This window comes from Perca flavescens, chromosome 1, assembly GCF_004354835.1.
Source record: "Perca flavescens isolate YP-PL-M2 chromosome 1, PFLA_1.0, whole genome shotgun sequence".
In the NCBI taxonomy this organism is placed as follows: domain Eukaryota; kingdom Metazoa; phylum Chordata; class Actinopteri; order Perciformes; family Percidae; genus Perca; species Perca flavescens.
In genome coordinates, this window is record NC_041331.1 from 32,882,047 (window position 1) to 32,899,848 (window position 17,802).

At 41.7% G+C, this 17,802-nt stretch overlaps 1 protein-coding gene across 3 annotated transcripts in view; it reads right to left on the minus strand.

Annotated features, from left to right (window-relative positions):
* The window catches only part of cd276 (CD276 molecule), a 79,256-nt gene that overhangs the window by 38,258 nt on the left and 23,196 nt on the right, over window positions 1–17,802 (minus strand). For all 3 annotated transcript variants that reach the window (XR_003692620.1, XR_003692621.1, XM_028578821.1), the window contains exons 3-4: window positions 16,681–17,031; window positions 13,415–13,711 (exon numbers count right to left, since the gene is read on the minus strand). Coding sequence is in view for 1 of the 3 variants with exons in the window: in XM_028578821.1 (XP_028434622.1) it covers window positions 13,415–13,711; window positions 16,681–17,031 (648 nt within the window). In the remaining 2 variants the exon portion in view is untranslated. The remainder of the gene's footprint in view (window positions 1–13,414; window positions 13,712–16,680; window positions 17,032–17,802) is intronic.

A 17,802-nucleotide genomic window follows, 5' to 3' on the forward strand; every position in this document is an offset into this window, starting at 1 on the left:
CTCTTAGCAGTGTAACCCTGTTTGGATTGCTTAATCCCTCTAATAACCACATCAGGAAAACGACCCGACATTACAAATGGCATCACTCTTCATCTGGTTGAGTAAATGGCTGAAAGCATCGAGACAGATACATTATAGATATGACAGACTCTTGCGGTGTGGGTCACCGAGCTGTCTCTGCCGTTGACAGAGAGTTGCACTTACTCCGGCAACACACACGAGGAGGGCAAGTGATGAAATTAAACACAGTTGACAATATTAATAAGGTAAGAGGAGCGAGTTTGTTTCCTCGTGGACAGTTTGTCTGTAATGAGCTGCAAGTTGTCAGGCTCTGGGGAGACAGGCGTGGTTACAGAGTCCGAGCCAGTGGGAAGATATTAATGCAACCTGATAGGGGATCTGAGTCATCGCGAGCTGCTGTCCATTCAAACTGGTATCATAAGGAGCACGACCGCAGCATGGCTTAATCACAGTCATTACTGTGATATTTGACACTGGGTTTGAAATAAAAGGCTCTGTAATAGGTACGTTTCTTATCGCGCAGTGAGTCAGTGGGTGCTTACGTATTTTGAAGTCAAGATGTAAGTAGAGGCGGAGGTGAGCGAGTCAAGCACTACGCCTGCTCGAAACTCTTCTCCCCTGGGACACAGCCACACTCAGTCCGTTCGTAACTTCCATTTCACACTTGGTAATCAATTACTGGTCTCTAGGGCTATTGAAGAAAAGAGCTACCTATCCTGAGAATAAGCTAAATCTCTCAACGCCTCCTAATTGAAAATGCATTATATCGCTAGACAATGCTCTTTGTGTGTCGCCAGCCACTAATTTGGACTGTTTGCATGCAGAGAACAAAGCAATTTACTGAGGTTGCAAACATCCTTTGCAGGACAATAATTCATGGTGTTATCAGTTGCAGAGTTTAAACATCAAATAAAAGGGCTGAATAACTAAATAAGCAAACTTTGAAGGTGTGCCCAGCCGTTTGTTGGTGGCTATTCTCCCAGTGACTATGAAAAGCTGAAACTAATATGATTTCATATCGTGAAGCCAAGACTGATGCCAGACCTCCCGAAACCAATCCCTCTTACAGGATTTAGCGGGAGCTGTGTGAAATGTACACTGCTGGGCCCCACCGGTCCCAATGATAGTCGTTGCTGTGAGTCCAAATCAAAATGAACCCGATCAATAACAAAAGAGGGCTTTTGTGCATTTACTGCCATCATAAATACAGTGTCCTGAAAAGGAAAGCGAGGGAGGACAGAGAGAGACAGGCTTTCACCGGGCCGGGGACGGGCATAAAGATGTCAGACCGCTGTTTGTGAGAGGGTGGCAGTGGGGAAGATCACACTGCCATGATGTGATGGTCTCGGAGCAAAGACTGAGCCTATTTTTGATCACATGCATGTTGACATGAAGACGACAGGAATATAGTAAAGGTGCACATGTGACAGACACAAAAACAGCTTTGTGTACTTACACAAACTTACTGTACATGCATGTGCATATATATCCACACACACACACACACACACACACACACACACACACACATACACACGCACGCACGCACACACACACACACACACACACACACACACACACACACACACACACACACACACACACACACACACACACACACACACACACACACACACACACAGACTGATGACCTTTTCTTACAGAACAAATGGTAAACAAAAAGACAAAAAAACATCATCCAGGAAGAAATACTACTTTAACTACAAATACTAAACTTTAATTGTGGCAAAGAAAGCATTATGATACCCAACAAGAACAAAAAACCTTTAATGCAAAAAAGTCAAAATGGCAGAGAGGGAACTAGAATAAAAGGAAAATAAATCCCAGCACAAAAGAGAGGCGCTCATTTTATCTTTCTGACTGTACAGTTCTAAAAAAGCAGCACACAGACCAGAAAGTGGCCACAACTGAATCCAAACAAACACTCCCTCAGAGTCGCTAACACTAGGACTGGGAACATCACAAATAACATTGCCCAGGCCATAATACAGGGATACATTTCCTATAATGAAGGCCCAGAAGAAAACATTCAACATTTTAGACCACTGACAACATCAAGTGGCCCGAGTTAATAATCCTGATAGGAATTATTGTGCTTACAATGGTGCCATTGCTGCCTACCTGAATTTATTTTAGATTGCCTACATTACTTCATCTGTCTATTTGGTTGTTTTCCCTGGCTGGGCTGCTGATAAGACAGAGCATGCATTCAGCAAGAGAAAGGTATGTTTGTGCACTGGACACTAATTAATACAATGCTCCGTCGGGAAAGTTGCCTGCTAGCTGCTCTACTGACAACATATTCATTTATATTGCTGTTTTCTGCTTCTCCGAAGGCTCTGTTAATTGCATTTAAATTAGACCTTGTTCAGGAGAGAACAAGGACCAGCACAGTGGTTTGTTATAGAACCTGGAAGCAAAAACATGATATTCGTCAACATATTACCCCAAAGTTGATTGACAGAGATTTTGATAGAAGGTCCTACCAGAGAAAAGCGCAAAAGTGCTTGTAAAATATTTCAGCAATAACTGTAATTACGGCAATTTCATCCCAACAGTTACTCTAATGAGAGAACCTTTGAACCAGTACATCACTGCATCTTTCTGTTTGGCCCTTTGGCAATGCTAGCACAGCAATGCTTTTACTCCAATTTAAGACACAAAAATGTTCCAAACTGCCACACAATATTTTCAAAGATTCTGAGTTAAAAATAATCTACTTGACTATATTCAGGGAAAACACTTATTGTGGGACTTCTTAGAAACAATTGAGGAATCAGCCCTTTATCGCTCGAGTAAGTATGGCAGGTAGCTATTTAAATGACAATGCAATGTCAAGATGAAGTTCTTAAGACATAATAACTGTCAGGAAAAGGGGCAAGAAAGCAAGCTGGTACACAAATAATGAAGAAAAAACAACTGCTAAGTAGGGGTGCACTGATCCGATATTAAGATCGGATATCGGTCCCAATATTGACAAAATAGCTGGATCGGAGAAATTAACAGATCCACGGGCCGATCCAGTTTTGTTAGTTTTTTGTCGCACGTGTGTTGCATGCTGGAAGAGTTGAGTGTACAAATAAATAAAAATTCAATACATTACATCTATGTTATTTTGTCTTAGTTAGGAAAGTAATGTTTAGTTAGGAAAGTGAAACTGGTGCCTTTAGTCTCTTCCACATGGTGGAAGGAAGGTATAAGGTGGAAGGTATACAGTGTATTATTAATTCAACAACGGTATCGGATCGGTATCGGGTATCGACAGGTACACAAAGCCCAGGCATCGGTATTGGGACTGAAAAAGTTGGATCGGTGCATCCCTACTGCTAAGTGTAACGAATAGCTGAATGCTCTCATGCAGCACCACCTACAATTAGCACCAGAGTTAGATTCCATCTTCACAGCTAAGGTCAATGTTTATTTAGCAATTAAAGATGTTTTCTAACCTTGATTTACCCAGTGAAGGTTAGTTTAGCATGCACATGCTTCACAATCATACAGTAACAAACAGTCACCTTGGAGAAATGTGCCCCATTAAAAACAATGCTGTATCTGGAGTAGAGTAAGTCACATTAGAAAAGACTGAAGGAATATGGAAGGATCTGACAGAAAACTGAAGAAATGTTAGAATGTGGTCTCGAAGACATGGGGGAAAAGAACACCGTAAGTCTCAACGATTCTGTGTATCTTCATTCCTGTGCAAGGGAATAAACACGGAATAAGAGATCATGTTAATTCCTGCATAAGGGCCTGTGATGGGGTTGACTGAGTTGGGCAATCCTTTGGACAGTGTGAACTTGAATAGATTCAGGGGGTATTAATAGTAGCAGCAAAGGTGGGCTAGGTCCATGACAGTTGGTCAACAAACATTTGACAAACAAGGACACACAACATTGATTAATAGCAAGTAAAATATGGCCCAGCCAATTTCATCCACCTATATTCTGTCTTCTGGGCTAAAAATATAGAAAACTTACCATAAGGACTATAAACTATATATAAACTATAGGAAATTTGAATGTGTGAGGAAACCACGGGATGAAAAGAAACCCACACTTGCATGGCCAATGCTACACAGACAGGACTGGGACTGGGACGGAAATCTGGGATGATCTTTCCGTGAAGCAACAGTGCTAACCGCTGAGCCACTGTGTTGCCAAGTGAAAGCCAGAGAATGCCAGCTAGATAGTAAAATTCAGCAAAAAGCCTTCCACACCATGTGGGGTGATCTCCCTCCCCTTTAGCGGGTCCATCCTGCCTGCCAGGCCGTAGTGCCACAACTCTGAGCTCAGCAAACGTTTTTGTCTCCATCTTGCTTTCTGTCATCCACTTCTCACCCCTCCTAACCCTGTCTCCCTAGCTCCTTCTCTCTATCTCCCTGCCTCATCTCTCTGTCTCCCTCCTTTTCCCACTCTATATATCTCCATCCGCACACTGTTCACTGTAAATGCTGTGCCAGCAGAGTGATGCCGGGGAAATGGCGCCATTCTCATTGAGAGAGCAAGCAGACGGAGTGGGGGTGGTGCTGGAGGGGGTGTTCAGTGACAGGCCCTGAAACCCAGCCATCAGACAACACACTGCAGCAATCACACAGCTCCAGTAGATGGGATACACAGAAAGCTCCACATTCAGAAAAGGATCAGTAAAAAATGATAGGATATAGAGTCTTGATCCCCCCAAAACTCCCAAAACATGATTCCTTTTTTGAGGAGAACAAAGCGGTCAGAATAGGCTGGGAGTGTGAGACAGTGGACAGTCATTAAGACAGGTGGATGAGGAGGAGAGGGAGGTGGGATTTTGGTACACAAGCATGCTGGCCAGGCAAGCAGACAGGCCACGGTTCATTTGAGGTCTGAAGCTGCTCCTTTCCATCATTTGACTGTTCATTAATACCAGCTGTTCCTATGGGTCTCCTCGCAACTAAGCTTTGCTGCACTCTGCAAAATCTATCAATATCCCAGCAACACAAAAACACTGCCTATTCCAGAGCTCGGCTTAAAAGCTGACCAGTGCTCCACAGGGCGTGTATACAAAAATAACTGTCTCTGAAATGCCTGAAATGTGTTCATGCAGCGTGTGCATATGCTATTGACAGTCTGGATGCTTCTGGTGAGGTAGCTAAATTGGTGGTGACTATAAAAGAGGTTAGAATAACATGGATGACTTAACACAGACTCTCAAGGAGCAGCTCATGCCGGCCCACATAGTGCTCTGCTCAGTGTGGGTAAAGGGTTCATTTTCTCAAAATTAAAGGTGCAATATGCAATATTGTATGTAATACTGGCAGCTAGCGGTTAAAATAGTTACTGCACTACCAATTCAAAATACTGGAGAGTCGTCTCCCCCGCCCCCTCCTGCTCAGACTCGAAGTTCACGGGGGTTGCCAGGCTGAGACCACAACATTCACAACAATGTTGCTAGACACTTTTCTCACATAGCCAGACATTACTCCACAGGACAGCGGAGTAGCTAACGGTAGATGCTGGCTATATTGACAATCATAAAAGCCCGTGCTCACGCGGAGCTCTGTAACCAACTGACAGACACACTTTTTCGGCTTAAAAATTACAATATGAACCGCTAAAAACAACCTCACTGTCCTCTCCACACGCCAGTCAGGCACACTTCCTCGGCTTAGAATTACAATACGAAACGCTAAAAATACCACTACCTTGCCGACGGAAGACATTTCATTGGCTTAGAATTACGGCAACAATCGCTAAACACACTGCAAACTCATAGTCCTCTCTTTCCGATTTACAGCCCCCCTCTTGTGGTTTAAAATAACTCACCGTTGTGCCATCCCTAGTAGCTGTGATAAATTAGCCTGAAGCTAATGCTTACCTGTTCAGGAGAAAATAAGCCAACTCTGCGTCCTTTTGGGATCCAAGCTGTCTCCATCTTTCAAATACATCTCCAATATTTACCAGGGGGTTGTTACGTCTCTGGTCACGCAACTGTTAGAAACATGCTGTTTTCTTTTTTTTTATATGTAGAATCTATCTCCGTTGATCCTGTTCGTTTGTTTGCTGCTTTCATGGCTGTACTAACGTTACAGCTGTAGCGTGCTGGGTTTACGTTTTTACAGGTATATCTGACCCGGCCTGCCTGTCAAACTGGGCCGTTGATATTCAACATACAGACCAAAACATAAACATAAATTCCGTCACGGAATGTAAATTTCAAAAAGAAAAAATACTGACATTAGCATTGTTGTCAGAAAAGATAGTATTTCAGTTTAACATGTTTCCTTAATATCTGATGAGGCATTGGTGTCATTTTTGGATTTATTACAGTACAAATATTACATATTGGACCTTTAACCTTGTCAAACTCCTTTTTTGCTTTTGGGAGATTGGTATTACTATTGCAATTTTTCAATCAGAGATTGGGGAGAGTGTGACATTTTAACATGCTTGTTCACTCTCTGCCTCCCCCCAACTCTCTCTCTTTTTACTCTCCCATTTCTTATTTTGTTTTTATATTTTTTTCACTCTCATAGTCCATTTAGAATTTTAAGCAGATTTCACCCATTGTTATAATAGGATTCTCCACTTTCTGAGTGTGGTGTGTTGTGTTTGTAAGTGTATACAACAGGCGAGTGTGTTTCCTATATTAACTCAAGCTCGGCACACTCCACACTCTGCTACTCCAGCAGAAGAGTTCTGCTGGGTCAAAATTAATTACATAAGCTGTTAAGCACATACCAGCTGTTGTAAACAAATGCAAATATATTTTCATTTCAAAAAAGTCCCCTTGTATCATGGCACAGAAAATACTGTAAATCTTCTGTGTGTTTACTAACAACTTGGGCCATCATCAAGCTGTGCTGGTGCTCCTACAGAGAAATTACTCTTATTAATGTCTGTCCAATTGCTGAAAATCATGATCACCACTCTTTTAATTTAGGGTTTTCCCTAGTTTATTTGCAGATTTGCTACTGTTGCCATCCCTCTTTCAATCTTTACTTCATCACACTTCAATAACTCCATTGCTTTTTGGCTAGACGTCTCTTTAACAGGCCATTTTTCTCCTAGGCACTTTCTTTGACTGGATCTGTTCAGACTGATTCCTTTATTATTTTTAAATTAGGGGAACAGCAGGATCATGGCACTGATTAAAGGAAATGACAATCAAAGTCTATATAAACTGCTCTAATATTGAATTTGATCCTTACAGCATTGGGGCAGCAACTAGCGTTTACTTTCATTATTGATTGATCTAATTCTTTTTTTCGATTGGCCATTATAATTTCCAACAGACCAAGGTGACATCTTCAAATGTCTTGTTTTGTCTGACCGACTGCTCAAAATCCAAAGATATTCAGTTTATTATCATATATGACAAAGAAAAGCATTAAAATCGTCACATATAAGAAATTAGAAACAGCAAATGTTTGGCCTAATTGCTGAAAAAAATTGTGTGCAACTGTCCTCCATTTAAACAATGGGGAATTAATTAAACTACTGCTTTATCTAACTATAAGCGTGGTTCAAGGTAAAGGTAAAGGTAAAGGTACTTTATTGTCACATACAAATACATGTAGCAAAATTCATTCTCTGCATTTAACCCATCCCTCAAGGGAGCAGTGGGCAGCCAATCACAGCGCCTGGGCACCAACTCCAGATCTGAGCCAGTGCCTTGATCAAGGCCACTGACTGGAGAACCTAGTACATGTTTTTGATGGTGGGGGAAACCGGAGCACCCGGAGGAAACCCACGCAAACATGGGGAGAACATGCAAACTCCACACAGAAAGGCCCTGTTCTTGTGGCGTGGCTTGGCTGCGGCTCATCTAGGGATTCGGCGTGTCCCCTTTTTTTTGTCTCGCCTTCACACAACCAGGTGGCGATGTGGACCAGGCGGGGGGAGCAGGGAACCCAGCTCAGCCGGCTGAGAAAGCCACTACAGCGCACAGAACGGGCAGGGAAATGTGTGCAACCGCTGGCAACAAAACAACGTGCTGGAGAGCCCAAGAGCCTGGGCGTTCATCTAACATGCATTTGTGTTAATAGCAGAGCACACACACACATGCAGAGAGATTCCTCGATTTATAATTAGATTTATGAATAACATAAAGTCTTGACTTGAATGTCACCAGCAGAGGGAACACTCTCAGCTAGCAGGCAACACCAGGTCTTTATTCTTTATTTTGATTAGTTTCCACAAATGGAACGCTAGTGTTACTGAAGCATTAAAGATCTCAACTCATCATTAATCCATGGTGCACTACTGCACTTTATAAACCCGAGTGGAGCATGCTCATTTAATAACTTCCCTAATTGTCCATGCCATTTTTTGAAGAAATGCTTGCATCATTTCCCTTACATACATGCATCTGATCGCTGCATCCCACTGCCACCGATAGTACCTGTGAACACAGCTCACGTATATTAGTGAAAATATGTTCAATACAGGTTGAAGTAATAACAGTCCATTGTGATGGGTCACAGCCTGGATAAGATTGCAAACATCCGCCATAGAAATTAACTTCTTATGTGATGGACCATTTTTAGAAAACCAATCAATATTCAGGTCACCAAGAAGGACTATATATTTACTTTAATCTGTCACTAAATCTAGAGTTTCACATATTCAATTAAAATACTTCACATTAGAACTGAGCGGCCTATACTAAACAACTAGAATAGGCTTACAGTATGGAAGGTGAATCAGTAGCCATATTAGTTCAATGTAAGTACTTATTATATCTTTCTGTAGAACTGAAATGTTTTCCTGAACATAACATGCAACTCTGCCACCATATTTGTAGCCATCTGTTCTATATAACATAAATACTTCAACAGCCAACTCACTCATTAAAAAAGTAGGCTAGTTTCCATGTGTGTCTCTGATAGTACTAAAAACGATTCTGTTCTCATGAACCTTGCTCCTGAGGTTGCAATCTCTGACTGCAATCACATCAATTCAAATGTTTGTCCTCCAGCATTGATTTTCTATGTAGTCCAACTTTGTAAACATAATAATAATAATAATAATAATAATAATAATAATAATACATTTTATTTGTATTGCACTTTACACATGAAGAACACATCTCAAAGTGCTGTAAACATTAAAACTGTTAAAAACAGCAAGAAAACAAAGATTATATTAAGAAAATGCAATACAAAATAAGTAGGTCTTTAATTTATTTTTAAAAACCTCTATAGACTGTGGCGCCCTCAGGTTGTTTGGGAGGGCATTCCACAGTCGAGGCGCAGCATCCTGGAAGGCCCTATCTCCCATAGTGCGGAGTTTGGACTTGGGGACTTAGAGTTTGTGGCTGTCAAAGGAACAATGGTGCGCTGCCGTAGACACACTGATAGGTCAGGAGACAGATCTTATACTCAATCCTGAACCTAACAGGAAGCCAGTGGAGTTTATGGAGGATGGGTGTGATGTGCTCGAATTTGCACACCCTCAAACATCCTATCCATTTCCTGCTTTGGATTCATTGTCGTTTTCAAATCTCTTTATTACCAAATGTCATCTCTTTAAAGGAACACGCCGACTTATTGTGAATTTAGCTTATTCACCGTAACCGCCAGAGTTAGACAAGTCGATACATACCCTTCTCATCTCCGTGCGTGCTGTAAGGATGTCTGACGGCTCCAGCGGCATCAGCCCATCACAGAACATGCAGGTGACTGGTTCCAGTAATCCTACTGCTCCGAATAAGTGACAAAATAACGCCAACATGTTCCTATTTACATGTTGTGATTTATAGAGTGACAGTGTGTATAAAAATGAGACACAGCCGTCTTCTAACCGTAAACAAACCAGGAACTATATTCTTAGGTGGAAGAATATAGTACTTGGGCGGAGTGATATGCTCACAGCAAGCCTGTCTGAGAATATAGTTCCCAGTTTGTTTACGGTTAGAAGACGGCTGTGTCTCATGTTACCTTGTTTTTTGTACACGCTGTGACTCTACAAATCACAACATGTAAATAGGAACATGTTGGCGTTATTTTGTTACTTTTGTCACAATTCGGAGCAGTAGGCTAGTTGGAACCAGTTACCTGCAGGATCTATGCTAGGCTAAGCTAATGCTGGAACCGTCAGGCAGCGTTACAGCACGCACGGAGATGAGAAGGGTATGTATCGACTTGTCTAACTCCGGGGGTTACGGTGAATAAGCTAAATTCCCAATAAGTCGGCATGTTCCTTTAAACCTATCTTGGGTGAATTCCAAGCTGGTCTTGAGCTCCTGTACAGTACTTATAACGGCATCTAGTATTTTGTTAGTTTCATGCATGATCAGCTGAATGAAGAATTTTAAGTTTTGCTGCTGAAGTAACCTCTCTCAAGTCAAAGAAGAAGACTGTCGGTGATGAAGCTAGCTCACTGGTGTTAAAGCAAAACAGTCCACAAATTATCCTAGTACACAGGTAGTATCAGTGGCAGTGGGATGCAGTGATCATAATTTGATCAGATTGCATGTATGTGAGAGAAATGATGCAAGAATTTCTTTGAAAAATGGCATGGACAATTAGTGAAGTTCTCCACACTACAAAGAAACAGCCAGTGAGCATGCTCGCCTGCTACCCCAATTCCCCGATGCCATTGCATCTGAAGAAGGATCAGGTCCAGGTGATAGCCCTAAGGGCTAACTCCTGCTGGTGAATGCACTAACCTGTCAGCCCTAATTGAGGACCATTCTGTACTACACAATAAGTAGTCTATATCGACGATGGTTAATTTACAGGATAGTTACTGTGCCGCTGGATGTCCCTCATTTTTCGCTTTCTTTGTGTTAACTTCATACTCCTTGGTCTTATCGATCGACATTAACAGGAACCTCTGAGCAACGTTACAGGCTGAAAATGGCAAGTTTTAAGGAACATTTGGATCGTGCAACAAGGCAGGCCTGCTTGGATCATTCGGAGAATGATTGTAAAGATAAACAAAGAATATGTTTACAGCATTATCTATCTAAATGGGAGGTTTTGGTGCCAATTGGCAGGGATTTACTATGGACAAAATACACACGGCGATACACTGGTAAGAGCAAATTTTGTTTAACCATGTATCCAGCTAATTTCTATAGCTCACGCTACTGTATTGTGTGAACAGTAAACTTAAGTTATTATTGTATGTGGCCTTTTCTTGGTGTCAATTGATCATTACTTTATCATACAGGGACACACACACAAACCCATATGTATCTGTATATGGCATGGTTGATACACAGGGATCACAGCTCCATACAATCCTAATACCTCCATGCATATATACTCTAAAACAGTAGTACTTGCAGAATACTGGCCGCTGCATCCGGAGCTTAGCGCCGCCTAAAATCATTGGGATCGTTTTTAAGAAATGCAGAGCATGTTTGTGTATATCCACAAGATGTGTGGAAGGGCCAAACCTTCTTCCGCAGCGCTGTGGAGATGTCTGGCAATGCGAGACTACACAATCAGGGACTGATGACTCAATGCAAGATGTTTGTCATCCAAATAAAACAGTGCAACATTTCATTTGCCCAGCACACACTATGTGGTTATGGTAAAAGATTGACAGTTTTTGTGCAGCACATAAAAGGCAAGCAGGAGAATACTGCCAATCCATCACTCACAGAGAGTTTGGTCTCTTGTCCTTTCCCTGCAGTGATTCAACCACTAAGAGCAATTGTCTATGACAGGGTGCATGGTAGAACGCCTGTTCTCCACACGGCACAGCAGGGCATCCATGCTGACAAGTGGTCCTAAATGTTTGTCGCTACTTTACGACAGATTTAAGACAGATGGCGGAGAGATTGGACTATGACGACATTATTGCATCCCAGAAGAGTAAGCCTCCATGTCTTGCACCGTGAAGTCATCTAATAGTAGGATGATTTAACTGAGTGTTGCTGGCTATACCACTGATGTTGAAATGTCAAAATTCCACAATCAGGCAACCAACTTGTAGAGTTAAAATGCCATCTTTGTTGCAGGTTAGACACAAAAAACACAAGGCAGGAAGTCAAACAACACAAACAAAATAAAACAGGAAAGTAAAAACCCAGGATCATGGGATAAAAGGTTTGGCTAAAAAAAATTATATATGGTCATATATGGTTTTAAACTCTATGGGACTAAAGAAAAGAAGAAGGAAATTTCATGTAATTCTCACTGATTTACATTGACTCACCCACCCTGAAAAATGACAAAAATGCACAAGCTTTTCAATTGCCAGTCCAGATGACTCAGTCAACATTTTTTTGACATTAAAGTTAATAAACAATCATATCTATTTCAACCATACCTGAAGGAGTACATCAATCCGGCAAAGGTCAAAGGGTTATAGCAGCCACAGGCTATTTTACCACTGTTACCTTACAGTCATATTTCATTCTCATGTGTTTAATACCTTTCCACTCCCCCATGGTCCCTCAGACTGGTTATCTGTGCTGTTTTGAAAGAGGCCAACCAAACTGTTAGAAAGGCCACCCTCCCTCAGTAGTCCAGCAAGCCTGCCCTGCCAATCGGCCATCCTGTTTCCAGACAGCACAGTCATTTCCCAGCCCAGTGGAGCAGCACTCCCTGACCTCCGCCTCGACCTCCGCCTCAACAGCCCGAGCTCCAGCACCAGCACCAGCTCCAGCCCAGAGAGCAGGCTCAGGCCACCTCCACTTATTTATGAGCCATTTCACACAGTGCTGCTCCCATTAGAGACCCAGCCTTGGCCCACCTTACACGGCACTCTCCTTGCACTTAACACATAGAGTACACCAGCAGGGCCAGGGGGACATGGGCAGTGGGTGGGGATGGTAGCTGGCTTGGGAAGACCATTAGACCTGTCACGCAGGTACTGTCACACACCCAGCTCAAGATGACAAACAATCAGAGAATGGCAAACATATATCAATCCACTTCCTGGTTAGCAAACATTTCCTGCGGACAGCTGCTAGGAGACAGCAATCACTACGTCCAGCACAATCTTTTATTACTGTATCGCCTTTTGAAATGTGTGATGAATAGCTATTTGACTATCCTCAGGGAAATAATCGCCCACTGATCTAATTTAATGATGTGTTACACTTATTGAACCATAATTGGACATTACATCATTTCTTATTCCTTTCATTGGAGCTGAACTGTTAGGCAACAGAGAAACAGAGAGACTCAGAAAGACATATAAAAAAGTTAATTCTCCACAGCATAACATTTTATTGATGGATTGATTCACAAAACCATATGAGACGTTAATAAGAAACTCTGCTTATGCATGACTGAAAACAAGATTAGTCTGAGCTGGTAACATTCAAACACTGCATGAAGCCAGTGAATTGTTTGTTTATAGCTTGTTTACTTTGCACCAGAATGGAGGTGACAATGTTGACTGACCTAGAAGCTATTTATAGAGAAAAAGAGATGAAGACCCACCTGTGATTGTGACAAAGGCATAGCCCTCCTTGCCCAGTAGTGGATTGATCAGTCCACAGCTGTAGGTGCTATTGGGCTCCAGCACAACTGTCAGCACGCTGGTCATAGAGAATAGCCCTTCCTCATTGGCCACCAATGAAGTGGTGATATTGTCCGTCAGGTTGCGCCCGCCCCCGTCCTGCCATACCACGCCAGCTTCAGGATAACCACCGTAGGCCACACAAGTCAGGGCCACCTCATCTCCTGGTCGCAGGTTGGATTCAGGTGCCAAAGTCACTACTGGCTTGGAGTAGGGGGCTGGAAAAAATTACACCGAAAGAGGAGGAGGAGAGGGGTGAGGTATGGGGGTGGGTAAGGGCATGTGAGGATGGAGAGGGGGATAAGGGAGCAGCAGACACATACTGAATTTAGTTAGATTCTCTGCAGTGACAGTCACCCTGGGAACTGTTTGACATGATTCCCATTAAATTCTTAATTATATTTAGGGAGCTTAGCATAACACAGTGCTTAAGATCCCACAGACACATACAGCATCTGTGGCACATCCCGATGCTGCATCACTACACTCTTAACGCTACTCTCTCTAGAGACCCAAAGCCCTGAGCCACTCCCAGAGGAGGAGGAGGTGGAGCTGGGCAGGCCGAAGAGAAAACTGGCAGGCTCAGAGATTTGGGACGACTCAACCTATAGCATGAAAAGAACATAGAGGGATGGAGGTGAGGGGTGAATCCTCCGCCTCGGCTGAAATCACGCTTCTTCAATCCCTTGAGCTAAAACATGAGTAGAGAGGTGGCAGAGAAATAGGCTGCTGTATTCCCAGAACTAATCATTGCACAACAAACAATGGGGTGGAGCTGAGGGCGAGATGAAATAAGTTTGCCTGAGCTGCTTTTTGAAAAGTTGACTCTCAACACAAAGATAGATTTAGCGTGGTACACACACTAACTTTCCCAGCTGTCCATTTGACTGACAGGCACATTTCCATTGAGGGCTCCTTTCATTTTCTTCCAGCACAGCATGAAGGAAGTATACAATATTAACTGTAAATGTTGGCTAAAAATAGACCATCTATAAATCTAATGCATAAAATGGAACCAATTTGTCACTGTTGGAGACATTGTTTTCCCTCTCCCCAGTCATGAGAAAAAAATGTTATTCATTAACACCGCCTAATGCACATCCATCCTTGGAGAATACAGGAACAATCTCACAACAGATATAGAAATGGGAGGAGGAAGAAAAAGGCACACAGTATCATCATAAATAAATAAAAGGCTCTCAGCTGTGAAGGTGGGCGATGTAGTCAAACAGCAGAGAAGATGTTAGTGATGGCTGATTGACCGTAACAACAGCTAATAATCAAAGTCAGCAGATATTGACCATGACAGACCACAATCAGCATTCATTGACCAAAAGCACTGCTCAGCAGCCCTGAGGAAACTGTTTATCACCTGCTCACGTCTTGTGAGAAGAAATTATCATAAATCACCTTCTCCATAGGTAATTGTATAATACATTTTATTGCGTGCCATTAGTGTATATGTGTGTATAAGTGCTGAGCTCAAATCACTTTTAATGCAATCAATTCAAAGTGGAAAAAGAAACTATGATGCAAACATTAGCCAATGACACAGCATTTATCCATCATGTAGGCAATGTATTGAACATACTGCACAGAAAGAATCCTTAAAACATTAATTTTACATGTGTTTAGTTCTTGGGACCATTATAATTATGTCTTACTTTCATACAATAAACCTGTGTCTGTGTGAGTGTGTGTGTTTGTGTGTGTGTGTGTGTGTTAGTATTTGAAATACTAACCCATCTTGAAACAAATGTGTTAATAGGATAACTATTGTGCAGTATTTTAAAATGTAATTCTTTCAGTTTATTGGGGGTAACAAATTTGTACGGTAGAAGCCATGTTGATTCCCAGTGAATGTTAGAATAAAAAGAGTTCCAAACTAATTTCCCCCGTGCAGTGATTTTCCTTTTGCTGTAGAAATAATTCCTTATATGTTTATTGGTACATTTATGACTTTTAATATGTATTCCATTAACAAATAAGGTCAGATCCAATTCTTGCAATTCTTGTTTCTCAGAGTGACATTTCATTAGTTGAAGAATTCCACTATGTAAGCATTTATTAGCATTTTATATTCTTTGTGGGTGACAGGAAAGATTTTAGATCTAAGAAATTCCTCATAACTAAGAAGTTGAGAGTCATCATTTTGAAAGCTGCAAGAAAAATTATATTCCTATCAACCCGGTGTTGTAGATATAAAGACTTATTATGTCTGGTTATGAATTCATTGTTCCATATAATAGTTCTGTGTGGAGAACAATTATGAATAAAGCATAATTTTGCAGCGTTAAGCGCCTGCTGATGAAATTTAGATTTTTAACTTTTGCGATAATTTAATTTCATTATAACTACAATGTAATACAAATTGGAGGCCTCCCATTTTTCCAAAAATGGTCTGTTGTGGAATGAAGTTAGTATTTTTAGTAATAGTAGTATTTCTTCCTGGATGATGATTTTTTTGTCTTTTTGTTTGCCATTTGTTCTGTAAGAAAAGGTCATCAGTCTGTATGTGTGTGTGTGTGTGTGTGTGTGTGTGTGTGTGTGTGTGAAAACAATTGTATAATGTTTTCCGTGCTCTGGAGGAGTTATGATAAGTTAACCAATGCTAGGGCTTGTAGAGAAATTATATGCAGCCTGCATTACAGACTGGCAGTGGAGTTGTAAAGATATGGGCATTTATAAATCAGGGGAAGCCTAACAAAAGATGCTAGGTTGCATCAAGGGAAATGTAGAAAATTTTTCGGGCTTTATCCCTACCATGGACTAAAAGTCAAGATATCTGGGCTTAAATGTTGAAATCTGTCTTTTGTGAATCCCCCGACTTTATGGAAGTGCTATACTAAATTGCTGGAGCACTTTAAAATAAAAAGGGAATTAAATGAAGAAACATCAATTTATCATTGAACTATCAAATGTTAAAAACATCTCCTTGGGTGGTAGGAAATTGTGATTTTAACGTTGCCTATTTTTGACATTTTTCCTTGATAAAATGACGATTATGAAAGAGAATTTAAGTAAATACTAATTATAAATGTTAATTTAGCTTATTTTCAGCCCGTCCGTTAGGGCAGTGTTTTTTTGGCAATTTGTGTATCTACTTTGTGCGTGCCACTGGTCATTAGTGTCCATGTGCATGTTAATCTGTTTCTGCATGTGTCATGGTTGTCACAGATTGACTCACCGGCCACCTGCAGCAGCAAAGAAGCACTGCCGTAGTCTTGCACCCTGGCGAAGCAGGTATAGCTGCCTTCATCGGCCACCACCACCCTGCTCAGCAGGAGCGAAGCGTTGCCCAGGCCCAGCTGGGCGGGGAACAGGCTGGTACGGTTGACGAAGCTCTCGGCCTGGTCCACCAGCTGGTCGCGACCCCCCGAGTACTCATGCACACTGCGTTTGGTGTCTGTCAGCTGCCAGAAGACGCTCAGATCTGACAAGTTGAAGGGGTTGGCGTGGCTGAAGGAGCAGTTGAGTGTGGCATCACTGCCGTGCAGCGCCACCACTGGCTGCTCCGGGACGGTCAATTCCAACACAGCTATAAGAGAGGAGGTGGGACATATAAGTGATGTCAATACAAAAAAAAAATAAAAATCCCTGAATTGAATAAAACAATTGTGTTTGTATCTAAGTAGAGAGGGGTGTGTTTTGCTGTAAGCTTGTCACAAAATATATTAAAGAAAAATATATCTTGACTCTGTGGTCTTCATTGTGTCAATCATATAACACCACCCATCTGTAACCTAGGTAGTCTAAAATAGGCAATAACAGTATTAGTAAATAGAATTTTGTTCAGGTCTAGTATAAACATACAGTATTCACTGAATCACAGCATTAATTCAGTGTGCTGTGTTCAAATGTGACAGACTGACATCTACTCAAAATTGTAATGTCTTTGAAAAAGAAAATCAATGCAGTATTTTGAAATATTATGCTGTGACTGCTTCAGAAACATCCATTGTGTTTGTGCAGCGTGGTAGCGCGGAGCAGGTGAGACGGTATGAAGGCGAGAGCGATGAAGAGGAGAGGGGAGGTAAGCACTAGGACTTTGTTTGTGTTTCTATTGGCTTTACCTCCTGGCGATGGCTCAGTGTGCTAAAACTTAGCGAAGGAAGCAACAACATCTTTATAGCTTTAGTTAAATCGTTGGTTAAATCTAAAAAAAAAAATCTGTTGGGGTGTGTGTGGGTGGTGGTGGGGGGGTAGAACTGTGTGCTTTTGTGGTAATGAAAGGTGACTCTGCTTTTCACCAAATGCTTCTACTCAAAGGCAGCTGATTCTTCTATGCATATGTGCGCATGCATGTGTG